At 44.4% G+C, this 19,600-nt stretch overlaps 1 protein-coding gene across 2 annotated transcripts in view; it reads right to left on the reverse strand.

The window, feature by feature from the left end:
- Positions 1-19,600, reverse strand: part of filip1l (filamin A interacting protein 1-like) — a 30,436-nt gene that overhangs the window by 4,942 nt on the left and 5,894 nt on the right. The window contains exons 2-4 of one of the 2 annotated variants that reach the window (XM_058052041.2): positions 10,307-10,601; positions 10,069-10,242; positions 9,817-9,995 (exon numbers count right to left, since the gene is read on the reverse strand). In XM_058052041.2, the coding sequence (XP_057908024.2) occupies positions 9,817-9,995; positions 10,069-10,242; positions 10,307-10,594 (641 nt within the window). In that variant the 5' untranslated portion in view covers positions 10,595-10,601. Of the gene's footprint in view, positions 1-1,727; positions 2,102-9,816; positions 9,996-10,068; positions 10,243-10,306; positions 10,602-19,600 lie in introns of those variants that run through there. The other variant, XM_058052042.2, reaches the window with a different exon arrangement.

A 19,600-nucleotide genomic window follows, 5' to 3' on the forward strand; every position in this document is an offset into this window, starting at 1 on the left:
GAACACCCACGTCATAAACGTAATGAACAACAAAACAAATGAGTAAAAACCGGAATGTTATGACATGCTTGATTTGAGGTGTTTGGAAATATGTCGGTGTTCTTCACGTCAAGTTAAGTGCAGACCATGTCGACGGGGTCACATACTGCATCCGCACACCTGATGGGATACTGTGGCCACTGTGTGAGACGCTGCTGGCATGCAACAGTCATTCCTGTGCTCCCAACCCCTCCCCAGCAGTACATTTTTTAATACTTGTAAAGGAATTTCCCTTCTTTCAAAAAGCAATTACAGTTTTGCGGAGATTGTGCCGAAATCCCCACCCTCCCCCTCCCCCCGCCCCCATCAAAGACACACTGGGAACACTTCAGCTGCGGGCTATGATGTAATCCTTTTAGCCCATGTGTCTTGTCTCACTTCTCTCCTCAGACGTTGTACAACTAACGTAACGACATCCATGCTGTCCTTTTTGAAGCAATTTTCAATGGCTGATTTTTGGACAGACAGTTTTTCTCTGAATTAGGGCCTTTTCTCTGCAGAAAACACATCTCATTCACTATAAGAATGTACAAATATGTGACAAAACTAGTAAAATTTGCTGGAAAGCCTCTAACCAAAGCAGGGATCTACTGTATATCCGCTTACAAAGACATGAACATTCCATAATCTTTGTGGTAGGTTTACAACAGACAGATTAGCAACACAAAAGATCTCCCATAAAGGATATTTCTATTTCCATTTGTGAAATAAGTATTTGATCCACTAAGAGCGATGGTGTTCCCATCTAGCTCACAAATTCACTTCAGCAAGAAGAGTCCACTGGCGCAATAATCAAAAACTAGAAGAAATAAAAAAAATAATGTTCAAATCATGTAAGATTCCACCCCATGGGGTAAGGATGATTGGGAGTCAGGTGATGGATCAGCCTAGAAAGTCACTGGAGGAGCTGGTTCATGATCTCAAGGGAGCTGGAGCACAGACATCAAGAACACCATTGCTAAGACACTTTAGGAATGGACTGACTGATGCTGCAGTGCCCACAATGCACCCGTGCGGCTTCTATTATACGATGATCTAGCAAGGACGGTCTCATACTTCCCAAAGAAATCTGTGGAGGGAGCTGAAAGCGTTGAAGTTGCTAATCCCAGTCACCAAAGACGAGAAATATCTGACCTTTGCCCTCGCCAACAAGGGTTTCTCCGTCTCTATGTAGTCAGGAGGATTAAATATTGACTTCTGTCCATTACATAAAAATTAATTTTGCCTTTAATGATGTGGATTTTTGGTTGAAATTATGGACTGATCATGTCTTTGTAAGGAGGTAAAGTTATGTTGTGTCCTTTGAATGAATGTACATCATACAGCTGCAAAGAGCATAAATATAAAGCAGTACATGCCCTACAGGACCAGAAACCCAGATATGGAAAATTGTAAACTTCATATACAACATATTATACATTAAGAAACAGCAAGTGTACGCCCTGTGATTGACTGGGCCCCAGTCCGAAGTCGGCTGGGATAGGCTCCAGTTCACCCGTGACCCTAACGCAGGCAAGCGGTGTAGAAAATGAATGACTTGACAGATGTACATTCCTGCTCTCAAACTTTGGGTTTGGAAGGAAAAAAGTCCATTTTTCAAATGTCTTAAAAATGTATATATTGTGAGAAAGTCATACGCTACTGAAGATAAATTCAGTGTCCCCCCCAAGTTAAGCGAGCCTACCTACCTGCAGCAAAGCTTCCCCTTTTGTCACTGCCATGAGTTGATTTGCTGTGCACCAGCCGACTGGCCGTCTGAGTAGCAATCCTACACAGACCAAACAATAAGGGATGTGCTCTCTGAGCCCGTGGACCATGACATCACCAGCATGGCCTTATATGGAGTTTGGCATTGCACACTCACAAGAAGGGGGTGTGCTTGCCTGCTTACTCAAACGTATGCACGAGTGTGTCTGTCTAAGGATGTGATGCAGAGAGGAGGTGTGTAATGATGCGGGTCTGTTAGAGTGCTGGCTGCTGTGTCAGAGGAGGCACATTAGAACCCAATGAGATACCTTCCAATATACTGGATTAAACTGGATTAAGAGGCCATTTGCAGCCAGCAGCTGTTTTTTATTTGCTTGTGGCAAAATAAGGACAATGTAGGAAGTAATATTAAATATAATTAAACATGAAAATAAATACATTGAAACATCAGAAGTAATATTACAACAATAAAGTCAAAATATTAAGCGATGAAAAGTTGTAATCAAATGAGAAAAAGTCATAGATAATAATTTATGAATAATAAAGGAAGGTAACGATATCCACCAATACTGGCCGATCGATCGGGGAACCATAAAAAAAAAAATCTATCTTCTCTACTCAGTGTGTAGCACTTTTGTCTTCATTTCTTTTTCTTAAACTTTGAAGACTGTTGTTTATACAGCAATGTGATAATTTATGGCTAAATGCTAATTTCACAACATATGCTTTACTTCAGAAGAACTACTCACTAATTGTTGAAATAAGAGCTCTCTCTTTGGGAGCAGCCAATCACAAGCTTTAAGTGCAGTCACAAGCTCATCAAGCCATTGGGGTCCGTGTGGCTTATACGCCCGAATTGATGGTAGCTATGATAGATGAGGGTAGAAATTCAAAGGAGTCCAAACCTATGCTTCTGCTCCAAACGGAATACGAAGGATTTAAAGTGACCATGGCTTCACACTGGCGAAGGTCATTCACACCGAAAATGTGAACCAAGGTCACAAAAGCTAATCACCATGACAGAGTGAGAAATCATACGGTATAACGGGATTTGGCTCGTCAAGTTAATCCAGCGCTGTCCTGTCCTGAGGTCAGGATTTCATAGTTTCCTCAAAAGAGAGGAAGCAAGGTGGTGACCTTTGTTGTTTAAAATTGATGTTCTCTGCCTTTTCACCACAGTAAACTGTGTGCTCCTCGGTGCAAACAATTTGGTCATCCAGCGTGGGGATTCTATTTTGAGGTGTGCGTAAATTTCCAATATGTGATTGCTGTAGACTGGAAACAGATGTTTGGGATCCAATAAAAGAGCCGGTTACACAAACACTCCAAAATGACAAATTGTGTGTGTGTGTGTGTGTTAGATGTGTTACATAAGCTCACCCGCTGACAAAAGAGCCAAGATGAGCAGCATATGCTGCCCATCCAAGATTTTAATGACTAACCTGAATTTTTTTTTTTTTTTTTTGACAGCTTTAGTTTTTCTTGGTGGTGAGAACGCTTCAAGGTTGGAAAGACGGAACACGTGATGAGACATCACTGAGTCTTGATAGTCGCGCCGTCTCGGATGAAATGTGACCAACCCGCCGGCTGTTGCTTGAGGCAGACAGCACTCATTATCTGACGCACACACACACACACACGATTGGCTGCTGCTAGGAAATCACTGAAAATACACTCAAAACGTGAATTATAGCACAGTTGCAGAGCGTAATTCAAATGTTGTGTTCCTAGTAAAGAGACCAGTGTCAGGCAGCAACCACCAATATTGGCTTCCTTGATTTCTTCCGTCTTTGCCAGGATGGAACTTATTGTTGCTGCTGCAAACAGACGAGTTTGTGTAACATTCTCACAACTTTCTACAGTCACGTACAACCTTCAGACATTTGACAGCGTACCCCCCTACTCCTGCACACTTCAAAAACATAAACCATCTTTCAGACGTACTTATTTGTTGATATGATCTGCTCTGTCTCCTTCCTGCTGTGCTGTTCTCGCACAGTGAGGCGTTCAGGCCCACTTGTAATTTTGGTGTAAGGTATTCACGCACCCTTCTGCCAATTGATGTACGTGTACCCCACTTTGCGAACCGCTGCCTTGCAGGATATGGTAGTATTGTGGAAACTAAGTATAGCTGGTGTTTGGTATGTTATCGAGTAAACAAGCAATGCTGGGAGTAGTCCAGCCACATATTTATTACTTCATTCAATCATGGCCATTTTCTCCTACTTCCTGTTGTATGTGATTTTTCTATTCACATGATGCCTGCTGAGCTCTTATCAATTGCCCTGAAGTGAATTGCATTAGTGTGGAGCTGCGTGGATAAAATACACAAGTTTGTTACTCGCAACTGTACGATAACCAAGACAGTATATGAGAAACGAGGCAAACTGAGTTTTGATTGTCCTCCAACACCTCACCATTGCTTCCAGGAAGGTAAAATATGGAGTTGGTTCACTCTTTTGGGCTACCGCAGTTTACACTTGGTCTGTGTACGAGAACCGAGGCAAAATTTTGACCCAAAAAATTGTCAAAAACCAAGCAAGTCATACAGACCAAAAAAAAATGGAAAACTGAGGTTTGCTTGTATAAGTACGTAACTTCACACTTCAGACATCACTTGGGACCGGGAACCTCATCATGACATTGAAGTATCATTATTTGGCTTGTTGTTTATCCATTACACAGACCTAAGAACAAATAGCCCCCACTGCGCCCGCATCATGAGTAATGTGTGTGATCCTGCTCAAAGATTACAGGCAAGAATCATCTTGAGACTGAAGGGTGGAACCATGCAGACTGCAGGCTGTCATTGACTCACTAAGAGCTGTTACTTCCTAAGAAAGGTCGGCGTAAACTCGAAACAATAAGCAAGAAGTGTTCTTGCATGTGTGAAAACTTGGGTGAGCACAGCTTGTAATCATTTGTCCCTTCTCCACCTCTCCCTCAATCAATCCCTTGATCAATCCCGTGCGCTTATGTCGGTGCAGACACAGTGGCTTTACGGTGCCACTCTATGGTGACCAAGACGGATCAGGAGCAGTCTTAAACCACCACAATTATGTGCCCTGCATGGGTTTGTGAATGACAGTTAACAAGCTGCAGCCATTGCCTGTCCAATCTCGTAACTTTGTCTTGCAACTTTGCAGTGCAGTCGTCAGCCAACTCGGTAGAATGGAACGGGAATGCGTGTTTGTTCCCATTCTTCTGTTGGGTATTTAACAGCCTGGGAGGGAGAGGAAGCCACAGAAGAAATAGTTTTCCACTGCCTTGTCCAAATCCTGCAATGACTAGATACATTCTCTAGCTTGTCTGCAAATAAAACTGTTTGTTCTTCATTTCAAGGTATCATTACACCCAACCCAACATACTGTATACTTTAGTACACAATGCACAATGATGGGATTTTACCATGAAAAGATCTCTAATATTACCAAACGGCCGGTTTGCAAATAAAAACAAACTCTTTAATGGTGGAAATAATGGTTTGATCCAATGCTGATTTTGTAAGTTTGTCACCAAAACATGAACAGTACAGATTTTCTTGACTGGGTCGTGAGTGAAACTATTTGGTCGCTTGGGTTGTGCCGATGGTTCACGCCTCTTTACTAAGGTTTCAGAGAATGGCGCGGCCCATACAAGATCTTCATGTGCTTTTTCTTGAACCATAAATTCCAATTTGTGTGGCGAAGCCTCCCTGTACCCTTAGCAGGGAAACGGCCCCGAAGCAGAATGTTCTACTTCCATGTCTGACACTTCCATGGTGTTCTTGGGGTCATATTCGGCATTTCTCAGGCTCCAATTTTGGTCTCATCTGACCACATCCCATTCTCCGAGGCCTTATTGGAAAACCTCAGATGGGCATTTCGACAAAGTTCTTACCCCACACGGGTTTTGCATCTTATCTTGTATTTTTTCCATCTCATGCAGTCTCTTTATCACCAGGCCGCTTGCTAAAAGGATCCCTTTTAGTTCTCACCTGCATGGATCATGTCATGAATCCTCGCTCCTAAATCTATGACACCCCCTTGGTGACATCACTGCCTTGCCAGTGCACTTTGACGGGATGAGGCAAGTTCAAGGGCAACTCACCAACCCATCAGCATCCATGCTGTGTGACGTCAACATGTCAGCACCTTCTGTGAGAGTCATAGATGGATGACTCCTCTAAGCATTGTAACTCCAGAGGCCATTTTATCGAGAGGGTATTATAAATAAGTGGTTGCAAGATTCTAGGTGATGTCACAGTGTGGACCAACCTTATTGGTTGTGCATCAGTGACTGAACCCCACACCTGGCTCACATTTGGAGGGGGTCCTCAGAGACCCTCAGAGTTGGGTGCTTTTGTCCCATCCAATTTCCTTACTTGGCCGAATTGCGTTTGATGGCATGAATTTGCTTTTGCATAGCAGCTTGATGAGGCCCAACAAGCATGTTCGCTCAGCTATGTTGGTCGCTCTGGCTCCAGTGTGAAGTTGGCTGGCGCACACATGACTTCTGCAAACGTGAGCTCATGAATTTCTTTGTTTGGAAAAAAAGAGCGTTCTTCTAGGGTGAGCTCATGCTATACTTACATTAAATTAGAGTGATGGAAACACAGCATTTAATCTCTTGCCTGTGCGCTAATCCAAACCGCACACGCTGTGCCCCTGATTAAACTTTGTTGAGACCTTGGAGGCATCACTGACGCAATACGCTGTGTGTGAGTTTCTACTAAAACAAGACCGGGCAAAGTGACCCAAAGACCGTGTCACGGCACATTTGATTCTTTGCAGGGGCCTCATGGCTTGTCTTCCTGCTGACATGAGAGCTTCCTCCTCCTTTAACTGCTCGCTGTCTCCTGGGACTCCTGGAATAGGATCTGAACCCCGAAGCCTTTATAGTCAGACCCCACCCCTGAACTCCATCACTTCAGACAAGACTTTGCTCATTTGAACTTCAAAAGCCGTCTAACCGCTGAGGCTCTGGATTATTTTCCGTATGCCCCCTTAGGGGACAGAGATACTGAAATGCTGTTGGGAACCTGATAATATTTATGCATTTATCTGTACAAACCACTGTATGAGCTGCTGGCATGGGCTCCATGAAGGTGGGGGGATTAGGAGAATAGTGATTTCTATCTCATGAAGTTTCCCCCTCCAATCTCACGCTTGTATCTATTGGTGAGGTGGTCCGTATTTCCTAGTCTTTTTAGTACAGTTATAACCGCTTTTCTTCTGTTTTTGCCCGAAACATCTCCATTGTCCATCCCCTGCCAGCGCTACACCGATATTCCCGTGGACTTGAACCGGCAACCTGTTGATTAGTTTGAACACTTCTGCCATCTATCTGGGTCAATACCATGCATTCAGACACTGCATGAAGACATTGATACTGACAGGCGCCCCGCTCTTTGAGAAGCACAGGTCTGACCACTGATGCCAAGCGATACATTTTGTGACTTAGTCCAGGTTTCTCTGTTGAGTGAAGCTAAACTGCAACCGTGAAAGTGAAACAAATCACTCAACCACAGCTTCTCACAAGGATGTCATTATCAGCCGTTGGTTTAAATACTCCTCCAGACAAGAGGAAGGACTTGACTTTCGTGATGCATTTGCAGGTAGACACTTCTGCCTGTAGGCGTTGGTCCATAAGTAATATATATGTTATTATATAAATGTTGTAAGTAGTATGTGTTATCATGGCAGTACCCGTTACTGCATGCTTACAGAATGTACTGTATATAAAACCACAAGACTGCATCACACTCCTTCATACCCTGATCTTAGCTATTGGGACAACCCTCAATCTGGCTTCTTGTTAATCCCAAATGTCTTTGAACTGGTTGAGGTCAGGAAGAAGAATGAAGAATCAGTCAAACGGATGACTTGATGAAAACAGGTCTCAGTACAGTACATACGCGCTGACACAAGTAGGTGGCTTGTTGGCCAAAATCATTTGTTAAACACGTAAATAAAGGAAAGCACAGGCTGCCACACGCTTTACCAGCTCTATATTTCCAAGCATGACATCATTGCTAATTTTGAGCCTCTTCCATTGAAGTGAGACCTCCAAAGGGACGCCGTTAAGTCTGTCAAGCTCATCTTGCCCTGTATGCAATTTGCTGCCAGGCGCTTGTCCCTTTTAAGGAAAGGTGAACTCTAAAATTAAACATTCTCACATGAACACAGAAAAAGAAATCCCCTGCTTTCCAACCCGAAGGTTTTTCCAAACGTTGCGTCTCCATAAGGCAGACATCCACATCCATGTGGTTCTAGAGGCTACATTTCTTAGCGGGATGTAATCACATTAGACCATGCGGTAACAACCATCTGAGCGTTTGTCCAGCCCACTTTACAGATGCAGTGGCGTGCTGCTTTGACTGGTTCACGGTAATCTTAGACGCATTATGCAAACCCTCACCTTCATATTTAGACAATTATGTAATTGCAGTAGCAAATCAGGAACAGAAGCCTTTTGATCAGCCGTTTTGCCACAGGGTGAAACACACATTCCCTCCCTCTCCACCGAACACGGTGACATCATACCGTCACTCTGATACGCTCATTTTTGATAGCTGTGCTTTTCAACAAGTGGGTTTTGACCAGACAGACACAAGATGGATGTTTTCTGGAAGGAGGCCCACTGACGTATTTGGAGGTGAGGTAGAATGTGTGTTGGGTCAACGTGGTGTACTCATGCAATCTGTGGCCTCAACACACAAAGCACACAACTGCCAGCATCCCGTAAACGTCCGCCTGGGGAATGGCTTGTTTCCCATACAAGGACATGTTTGGTAGGAACGTCTCCGGGTCCAACTTCAACAACTTCGTTCTTCCTTATCGTCTTTGGCCGTAATCCGAAAAGCTGGCATGGAGCAGGAATGCGGGGCATGCGGCAAGCAGAGAATACAGGTGTGCATCTCTCCAGGAAAGACGTCACATCCGCCAATGCAAGCACAAGTCAGCGCCACTTGATGGATGAGGCTGAGCGCTTTCTGACGGCCTGATGGCATCTTAATAGTGCGGGGGTGCTGACAGATCCTGCTCATGCATGCAGCGCAACAGCTGCCTGACTATTTCCCTGCAGAAAACAGCACATAACTCTGCAGACGAGTTCACAACCTTCAGGCCAGCTTGAGCAGAGAACGCCGATCATTTTTAACCAAAATCCCACATTGTACAAGAGAAGGCCGTTCTGTTCCAAGCATAGGGCAGGTCTAGATAATAAGCATCTTTACGATGATGAGGACATCGCCCAAGAATGTTCTTGAGCTGATCCTGAGTGATGTCACCACTCCCTCATTTAAGCCAACCAGATGGGAAGAAGATATATGGCAAGCCCGACAGAGCAATAAAAAGACGGAGGGAGGTCGTGGCGGTCATGTTTGCTGCTACTGTTTGGGTGCAAAACATCCCCCTGCAACCATATACAATGGTACCCCCGTTTTTTCATTCATCAAAAAACAGTTTCCTCATAAAAAAATCTGTTCCAGACACTCAAAAAAATTAACACAAAGCACATTTCTATCGTATTTGAAACCGGGGAGCGTGTCGCTCCTACGTTTCTGTCCCCCTTTGGGGCAATGTGGTGATGTAAATATAATATCCCAGAAAGAGTATGTCATTGCCACAACAGAAAAGAGTCTTGGAAGTTCAAACTGACCTTCATGACCTTCATGTCTTCATGACCTTCGGTACAGGTTGGCGTCTAATGCTCGATAACAGCCAAGATTGTAATTATTTATTTATTGAACTGAGCAAGCAGACACAGACTCACTGCTTTGAATTTTCTGCAGAAGAACAAAGTCGAGCGAGACGCCGTCTCTAGCGTTCGTCTGTGAGCTGAGGTCATGTTTTCGGAAACATCTGTTGCTGCTTAGCACGCCGTTCTCGCTCTCACACCCCTGCTGCTCCCGCATCAGTCGGCATGCGATGAGGTCATCACCCATGGACAGGCCCTCGATTAATCAAGGGCGAGTCGGGTCACCCCCCCCCCCCCCACGCTGTCATTGTCTGCCTGCCTTGCTCTGACAAGGTAGATCCACTGAGGAGGAGAACCTCTGGCATTAGTGCTGCGATAGCTCCCACTGACCTCTCGCGCTCCTGCTCCAGGAGGTTGGTGAATTCATCGCTCTTCTTCATAAACTCGCCATGGTGGCGCTTCTCGTCCGCCATCTTGCACAAGGCCTGCTTGTGGGCCTGCTCCACCATCAGCAGCTGCTCCAGCATTCGGCGGTACGTTTCTCTCTGCTTCTCCACCAGCTTGTCCAGCTGCAAGACAGTCGCAGAATACATTCAACTCCATGTCGTTTGTGTTCCAGAGAAATCATTCAACCTCACGTACCTCCACCATGGGTTGTTCATAGATGTCTTCCTGGAGGCCCTCAGCTTTGCCCTGAATGGCGTCTCGCTGCAAAGCCTGCAGGACCTTTTGAGGCATGACAAAACCGTATTTGGCTTCCAGAAGGGCAACATCAATTTTCTCTGCTTTCAGCACCGTGATCACTTCATCTCTGGCCTGCAGGGAGAAGACGATAGGTTAGCATTTGGCAAGATGGGGGAAGGATGTCCCCTCAAATTACCTGCAGCTCTCCCTCCAGCAAGCTCAACAGGAAGACCAGGTCATCACGGGAAAGGTCTCTTCCTTTCTCCTTCCGGCCCACTTTTGCAGCGCCGCTCCCACCATTCTTGGTCGTCTTGTGATTCCGTTGGATCGTGCCGGTGTCATCTGGTGGCTCCCGGTGGCGACTGCGGCGTCCTGTCTCTGCTGAGAGTTCCTCCCGCTCTGAGTTTTGCCTGTGAGGGTCCACTTGCTCTTTGGCCAACTTGACTTTGGTGACATCCTCCAGGCTGCTGCTTCGGGAGCGCATGTTGCTGCTGTGAAAGAAGAAAGTGGATATGCTTGATATGGTCTTTGGTACTAAATAGAGAAAGGAAAACGTCAAATACGAAAGTGTTGCCGTTCATAGCTGCTGTTTTTGCCCCTTTGGCATAAATGAAATCGACTTTCGGATAAAAAATAATCATGACCATAGACCAGGGGTTTCAAACACGCGGCCCATGGGCCAAATGTGCCCCGCAGGACACTAGTTTGAGGCCCTTGATATAAATGTTTAATGTTAGTGCGGCCCACGCAAGTTTGATATGGATGCTGTATGGTATCATGTACCCAGAAAAAATTATTACGTTTGATTAATGTTCATGTTAAAGGTTAAATAATTGTTAATAGTTATCCTCCTTACCCGTGTGGAAGTGGTAAGTTTTTGACTGTTTAAGTTTAAAGGAAATAACTTGAAGGCTACCGTTTAGGTCGCGAGCTCTCTAGTTTGCGAGTTAGCATGTGTCTCAAGACCCTGCAGTTGCGCAATATGTTGTAAATAAAAAAAGTATAAATGTGACTATAGTTGTGTTTTGTCATGTCTACAGGGCTCTAATAATGCTTTGTTCATTTTAATCTGAAAAAAATAATTTGTCTACCCACCAACTATATGTGGTTTCTTAAGTTTTTATTATTTGCCGTTTTATTATTATTATTATTATATTTATTTATTTATTACTGATTGATTGATTTTCTTTATTCTTGATTTGTTTATTTATTTTTCATCTTATTTTGTGAAAAAACATAAAAAGTAAGATATTTGAGAACAGTGGAACGTTTTATCAGAGCTTTTCTTGTAGAAAATTGGAACCAAAGCAAAGTTTTTTAAATTTTTTTGTTTTTAATAAATGTGTTTTTTTGGGGGAAAACCTGATGTGGCCCAGTCTCACCCAAGCTCCAGTGGCCCCCAAGTAAATTGAGTTTGAGACCCCTGCCATAGACCAAAGTCTTCTTGGCGCTGACGTGTGCCGGGCGGCCGGGGTCTCGCTGATTACAATGAGCCAAACTATGATAAATTCACAGAACAAGCAAATTAACTGTGACCGTGCAATTTATAATGTTTCTCAAGAATGCCAGAAGCATTACATCATCTTCTATCTGGGCTTCTATCTGAGTTCAGACAAGAAAAGATTTGCAGGGGCCTCCAAGGGTTTAGAAACCCATTAGAGGGCAATAAATCACCTCCAATTCAAAACTAAGAGATTTACTTCAGGGTATGTTGTGCACTGAGAAAGTCGTTTTATTCCGCTCAGCTGAATCCAAATATCAGCGCTTGTGGCAGCAGCGTTTCAGTCGGCGACCGCCAAAGTGAGAAGCGGCTCGCTGATGATCACTGAGAGCAATGGCCGACGGATTGCATTGTGGAGGCGAGACACCATATGATTCAGAGCTTCAATAATTCCCTGCCGCTCAAAAACTCCTCTACATCCACTCCAACACCTTTGTACCAGCAGAGCATGTGTGTGTTTGTGTGTGTGTGTGTTTTCTACTTGGAGGCAAGGGTTTACTTACTCACCCCTGCTAAGTGTCACTGACTCAATGACTCAATGTGAGTTTCACTAAAAAGCAGGTTGACAAAGAAGACTCACAGGTACTGAATGAACACTCAAGTTTCACTGACTCACAGATGCTAGATGAAGAATTGAGCTGGAGCTCCACTGACTCTTGAGAGTCAAGTACCCGATTCATTTCATGAGTGAGTCTTTGTGACCTTGAGGAATCGAGTTTCCCACCACTAAATATATATACAGAAAAATATATTGTTTCTTTTTACTAACAACAATATTGCACATACACAAGCATGTTTGGCAAGCTGCATGGCCCAAAGGTGAGGGGCTGCAACAGATCCAAAGGTCACAGACGTGCACAGCAGCTCCGCATGTGCAAGTATCACATATCTGCCAAAACTGCGAGCAGGATCAGAAATATATCACATAGTCCCTAAAAAGGGTCACACGGGGGGAGAGGAAGTTGAACAGATGGTTCTCTATCTCTACATAAAAATGCACTTTCAGGCTGGGGGGGACAAAAATGCGTCTCAAACGGTTATTTGTAGTGCTGCCATTCATTTTCACAGTGAATACTCTTTATACATAATACAACTTAGAACAGGAAGTACTTCTGATGGATCTCTTGTTAGTTTGGTTGATTTTTTCCAACTTTTTAACGTCTTTTACGTCAAAATTCTCCATCTTGGCTTTGTTACCGATATTATCCAGCACTTCTTTACGACCATACTGAAAACAATAATAGTTCTTGTTTTTGTTCCTTTGCACTTTTCAGCTTCTAGAGCAGGGGTCTCAAACTCGTGGCCTGCGAGACACTAGTTTGAGGCCCCCACCTTGATACCAAAGTTTAATGTTGAAATGACAGCTTAAGGCTGTGTCCACACCGGACACAATTAACATGATTTTGCCCCGCCCATACTCTTACCCTGCCCTGTTACCCCGCCCTGTTTTGCTTTGGATTAGCAATGAAGCTAAAGGCTTATGACGCTGGGTACAAATAAATGCAGGAAATGATTTGGAATAAAACGGAAAATACACGTCAAGATAAAGCACTCATCAAACATGTTGTTAAAGTTACGACGGTGCTCAGATGGAACTGAGTACGATGCTAACTTGCTAATTGGGTAAAATTATTAAGTTTCATTAATGTTCATGTTAAAGGTTAAATAACTGTTAATACTGTACATTTGAATCTGAAAAAAATAATTTCTATTTTTTTGATTCATGGTCTTTATTCTTAATTTGTTTATTTATTTTTTTTAGCTTATTTTGTGTATAGAAAAATAAAAATTAAGATATTTGAGAACAGTGGAATGTTTTATCAGATATTTTGGTGTGGAAAACCGGAACCAAAGTACTGAAAAGTGTAGGGTATAGCAGAAGCAAAAGCATTGAAGATAGTTTTTTTATTGATTTTTTTTCCAGTTTTTAATAAATGCGTTTTGTTTTTTGTTTTTAAAACCTGATGCAGCCCGGCTTCACCCAGAACCTAGCTCAGGTGGCCCCCAGGTAAATTGAGTTGAGACCCCTGTTCTAGAGTAAGTACCTGGAGGTAGTTTGGACCGCTTCTAAGTCAAGCCGAGGTTCTGTGACTGGCTATCAGAGCCCACTCTCCTCCACTGTTGGACTCCTCACTCACACTTGGCCATTCTTTTTTTTCCTATTTGGCCTTCACTTTGAATTTGCCCGTTAAAATCCCCAGCGTGAACGGAAAGGAAGCAGGTGTGCTCATAGAAAGTCAAGGCATGTAGAAGCGCACACAATAGCAGCACATTCCTGCAGCCTGACGTCATGCTGCTGCCAATGTGATTGAGGGCAGGAGGAACAAGGATCAGAGGGAGCAGGAAGAGAGGGGAGGGAAAGACGCGGAGCCTCTGTGTGACCTAAGAGGATAGAACCACTACTGCACACAAAGTGTGCGCAAAATGGCTCAAAATGACTTATGAGGACAACTGTGTAGTGCAATCTCACAAATGTGCATAAATAACTAAAAGGTCATTACAGGGGCTTAATTATTTTGCGTGGCATTGCCTGGAATTTGTTGTTTTAGTGAAGCACAGCATCAGAACCTGCTGCGGTTATTATTTATTCAGCTGCACATTACGATAATCTACAGGAAGTAAGTCGTAATGTTTTACTTCACAGCCATTAGTCCTGCGCAAACAGCACCACCGCTGTGACACGCTTCCCTGCCCAGATTACAATCACGCAGCCAAAAAGGGAGCGGAGTGTTTACAAACAGGGCAGATGGTTGCCGTAGCAACAGGTGGCGCCCAAAGCTTGGGTCTGCATGAGGTGCCATAAAACCTTCCGAAATGCTTCCTGCAGACGTAATCCATCCTTGCAGAGGAAACAAGGTGGGGATTCAGTGAAGTCCTCCACCCCCTGGCGAAAAGACCCGGTTGCACGTTTGCTCACCAGCAAGGATTCTGTGTCAATACAGCAGCGCCGACTCAGCACATTCAGCGTCTGAGATGCATTTAGAGCAACATCGTGACATCGGAATCGCCCCTGCGCTGTCACAGTTTGCACTTTGCAGGGCAAGCACAGCACCAGGGGGCGCCATTTGTCCAACTACACCTACTGGTGATTGACAGGTGACTTACACCACCTCTTTCCCTAACTTGCCTGCTGGCATAGGTTCCAGCATCATTTCCACTACTTAAAAACATGAACGAGTGCATGCCTGACAGTGCAGATTTGAAAAAGGATGTGCAAACATAGCACACAGTGCCAAGGACTATGGTGACGGGAATTGGATATCAGACTGGGATTGGGTGAAGATCATGGAGGACTGTTCTTATGGTCTCTGAATGAGGTGTTTGCGAGCAGACGTGGCACGTTTATGGAAGTCCTTTAATGTGTGACCACAGAGGAGGCTTTTGCAGTAATCCTTCCAAGATGGCTGAAGGCGCAAATGGAGCCAGTGATCATTCAGGATGAAGGATGAAGAATATGATCACTCTGGTGTCGCCTGGAGGTGGTTATGGACATGGTTGTGTATCGGGGACCAGCTAGTGCACCTGTGTGGTAGTATGTTGTTAAACCTCATTTTCTGACACCTTAAGAGCTGTACTGGACGAGGAATTGACAGATCTGTGCTTTTTACCTCATTGTCTCAAATGAACTCACAATGTACAGAAACCTGCACATGTTCAGCAGCCGAGCTGAATATACTTAATGAGCAACCGAAGTCAGTGAATCTCAGGTCTAGTTCCAACACACAAGTGTCAGTGAAGCTCGAGTCTTTGAGAGTACTCGAGAGTATTTGTGAATCAGTAAAACATAATTCTGTGTGACACTTGAGTCTTTGTCGAGCACAGTGAGTCAGTAAAACTCAAATCTTCGTTGAGTACTCGGGGGTCAGTAAAACTCAAGTCTTCATTGAGTACCCAGGGGTTAGTAAAACTCAAGTTTTCGTTGAGTACTCAGCGGTCAGTAAAACTCAAGTCTTTGTTGAGTACCCAGGGGTCAGTAAAACTTGCATTTTTGTCCAATATCACAGAGTCTGTAAAACTCAAGTCTTCATTGAGTGCCCAGGGGTCAGTAAAACTCAAGTCTTTGTTGAGTACCCAGGGGTCAGTAAAACTCAAGTCTTTGTTGAGTAAACATGCGTCAGTAAAACTCAAGTCTTCATTGAGTACCAAGGGGTCAGTAAAACTCAAGTCTTTGTTGAGTACCCAGGGGTCAGTAAAACTCAAGTCTTTGTTGAGTAAACATGCGTCAATAAAACTCAAGTCTTCATTGAGTACCAAGGGGTCAGTAAAACTCAAGTCTTCATTGAGTACCCAGGGGTTAGTAAAACTCAAGTCTTCGTTGAGTACTCGGGGGTCAGTAAAACTCAAGTCTTTGTTGAGTACCCAGGGGTCAGTAAAACTCAAGTCTTTGTTGAGTGCCCAGCGGTCAGTAAAACTCGAGTCTTCATTGAGTGCCCAGGGGTCAGTAAAACGCAAGTCTTCAGAGAGTACCAAAGGGTCAGTAAAACTCAACTCTTCATTGAGTACCCAGGTGTTAGTAAAACTCAAGTCTTTGTTGAGTAAACAGGCGTCAGTAAAACTCGAGTCTTCATTGAGTACCAAGGGGTCAGTAAAACTCAAGTCTTCATTGAGTACCCATGGGTTAGTAAAACTCAAGTCTTCGTTGAGTTCTCGGGGGTCAGTAAAACTCAAGTCTTCGTTGAGTACCCAGGGGTTAGTAAAACTCAAGTCTTCATTGAGTACCAAGGGTTCAGTAAAACTCAAGTCTTCATTGAGTACCAAGGGTTCAGTAAAACTCAAGTCTTTGTTGAGTACCCAGCAGTTAGTAAAACTCAAGTCTTCGTTGAGTACCCAGGGGTTAGTAAAACTCAAGTCTTCGTTGAGTACCCGGGGGTCAGTAAAACTTGTGTTCTTGTCCAATATCACCAAGTCAGTAAAACTCAAGTCTTTGTTGAGTACCCAGCAGTCCGTAAAACTGAGTTAGTGAAACTCCAATTTTTGTCATCCGCCCGTGAGTCAGAAAAACCTCCATCTTTGTCAGGCCTCCCTGGGTCAGTGAAACTTGAGTCTTCCTCAAGCGCCTGTGAATCAGTACAACTTGAATATTCATCGAGCACACATGAGTCAGTAAAAGTACAATTTTTGTCCGGCACCCCAGACTGTGAATCTTGAGTCTTTGTCGAAGGCCCTTGAGTCAGTGAAACACACATCTTTGTCAAACATCCCCGTCTGTGCCACAAGGCCAGCGCTGGTGAAAACACAAGTAGCAGAAGAAGGAAGCAAATGACTTTTTAATGGCACCGGTCACGCTGTGTGAAATCAGCCATCAATGAACAGACCATGACGCACAAGAAGTGAACTGTACATGCTATGTTTAGCTCTGTGAACCCCGTTAGAGCCTCAGCGCATGTTCAGACGCACAATTGCATTTAATATCCCATATCGGCTTTCCTGTCTTGGCGCACGCTGCAGTAACTTTACTGTAACCGGGTCTGTTTTGGAGCAGGTGATTATGAGCGAGAGAAGCCAGGAGAGCTGCTGGGTGGGAGTAATATCAGCCCGCTTGTCGCAATGAATCATTTCAGGGGTCCTTGGGTTCAGGCAGGCTGTGACACTGCAGAACTTTATTGTTTCTTCATTTCATTGGTAAGCCTCGCACTTCGCAGACAAGGGAGGCAAATGTGTGAGAAGATCTAAACATTCATCTTTACCAAACAACCAGCAGAGGGCAGTGTGTTTTTAATCAAGCAGGGTATCCCTCAGGTCTGCCACCCATGGTAGTCTGGCTCAGCTCAGTCAACTTCAGCATCAATAAACTAGTTAAATGGGTGGTGTGCTTCACATACGTTGGACAGGGACAGTCAAAGACCTACAAGGACCATTTGGTCGGGATTAACACTTAAATGCCCTCCTCTGTGGGTTTTAGCCCCCACTTGAGGGTAGATTAAGCAGGACATGGGTTTATGGGATGGTCAGCAATCTGTTACTTCATCTGCGAGAGTTGCTTCTGTTGCGTGGCATGATGCTCGGCATCATTACAAGGTCACGCCAGCCGTGCGCTTCTCGCAAGGCCGTCACCCATTCAAAGGCTGCTCTTCAAAAAGGATCAATGAAAGAAAACACACACAATGACATCGTCTCCTGAGGGAAAAGTCAGACCCATTAGCTGCTAAACCATCCGCTGCTGATGACTAACTTTGTAAAACACTGAACTCAAAAGGAACCAAAGAGAAGGTGGAATTGGGCCACTGTCTGACATGGACAGCCTGCCAGTTTGGAGGTCTGAATGACTGAACTGTTTTTCCGGCCACAGCGCCCTTCGTCGGTTCTTGCTCATCTCTAATTATCTTAAGAGTAGGTGTGGGTATAGGTGCTGCCCTACAATCTCTGTAAGCACACTAAGCCAGCCAAAGTGTCTCCATGACAACGTGCAACACAGCACAGGGCAACAATGGCAGCTCAAAAAGGAGGAGCGTCCACAGCATGGCCTCTGCCGGCGTGAATATTTAGCGACAGCCCGCCACCTGTGTCGCTTTAGTTAATCATGTTACATATGCCAGGAATTTCACAGGCAAAGTTGAGTCCCTCCTGGGAGTACAATGCAGAAATAGCCACGAGATGCTGCATGCGGAGCTCCGTGGGGATTTTGTATGCATGTAAACCAGCAAGGCCAATCAGGATGTCGACCACCTTGAGAATTTGTGCCTGCAGGGGAAACCGAGTTCAACCTGCTGTGTCGTTAACACGAAGCGTATGTACTAATTGGAGAGAAGGCAATGACGCACTGGCACATGTGAGCACTGCAGGTGACAGATTCTGGCATCGGGTCAGAAAACAGTCAGTATCTGGTACATCCGGATACTGATTATGATCTGATATCAAACATCCCTACATGACTTGACCGCCATTAGTTCTACATCTTATATCTTCCGGAGCTTTGGACATTGGATTTCGCAGCACCACTGTTTTTAGGACCGTTTTTCATGACTGCAACGTCATGATTTTTATCAAAACATGGATAAACACATTCAACTATGAGCAAAATCTCATGACTTTGACTATGAAAACCCTTCAGTCAAATGCATGATTTGATAGACAGCTTCCGTAGGACCTTCTGTAAGATTGTCCATTCATCCAGACGCATATTTGAGGGGTTGGCGGTCACTGATGTTAGCTCTCAGTCTCCGTATGTGATTGGGCCGAGGTCAAGGCTCTCCTCTCCTTCCTCAGCAGATTCATCCGAGCCTCACAGCCTTAATTCTGGACCAGAAGCGTCCCCAAACTGTGGCCACAAAGTTGGAAACATTGTCTCTTGGCAAGCTTTAATGTAACTAACTCAGTCCTGCAAAGGTTTCTTTTTACTTTTCCCACTTTACAAATGTCTCCTTCCTTGAAATTGTTAAGTTTAAACAATGGTTATGTACGTTCATCCCACAGCACCGTGTGATGGCTGTTAACTTCCTTGGACTTATTTGGACTGTTGGGACTGCAGGTCAAGCTCAGAGCGAAGCTAATGTTGGACAACACTGGCGTTTCTGCTGGAGTATAAATAGTGCTCTTTTCCCAGAGCTCGGAGTGGGAGCTATTCTACGAGTGAAACTGGATCCAGGGAGCCCTAACGAGTCAGCGAGCACCATGTGGCCCTCATTCCACACTTTGATTTGGACTGGACGACCTCGCCGCCATCAATCAGTGCTACTGTATGCTATACAATGGAAGGTAAATCATGTGCTAGGAACTTACACTGGGATTGACTGACCAGTTCAGGCTGTCCACAATCAGCTGGGATAAGCTCCAGCTCACTCTGCACAGCAGAAGTGTCCACCGCAAAATGATGACGCGACAATACATCAGCTACTGTGAATGATGGCTAGGAGATGCTAAGATGCTAAAATGATTTGAAAGATTGAGCTCGACAAAAATTATTTATAAGTGAATTATTTTTGTAGATACAGATCTAAGACTTTCTAAATATGAATTTTTAATTACCAAAGCATTCTAGATATGATATCC

This window comes from Doryrhamphus excisus, linkage group LG15, assembly GCF_037039965.1.
Source record: "Doryrhamphus excisus strain RoL-2023G ecotype Guam linkage group LG15, RoL_Dexc_Guam_v1.1, whole genome shotgun sequence".
NCBI classification, from domain to species: domain Eukaryota; kingdom Metazoa; phylum Chordata; class Actinopteri; order Syngnathiformes; family Syngnathidae; genus Doryrhamphus; species Doryrhamphus excisus.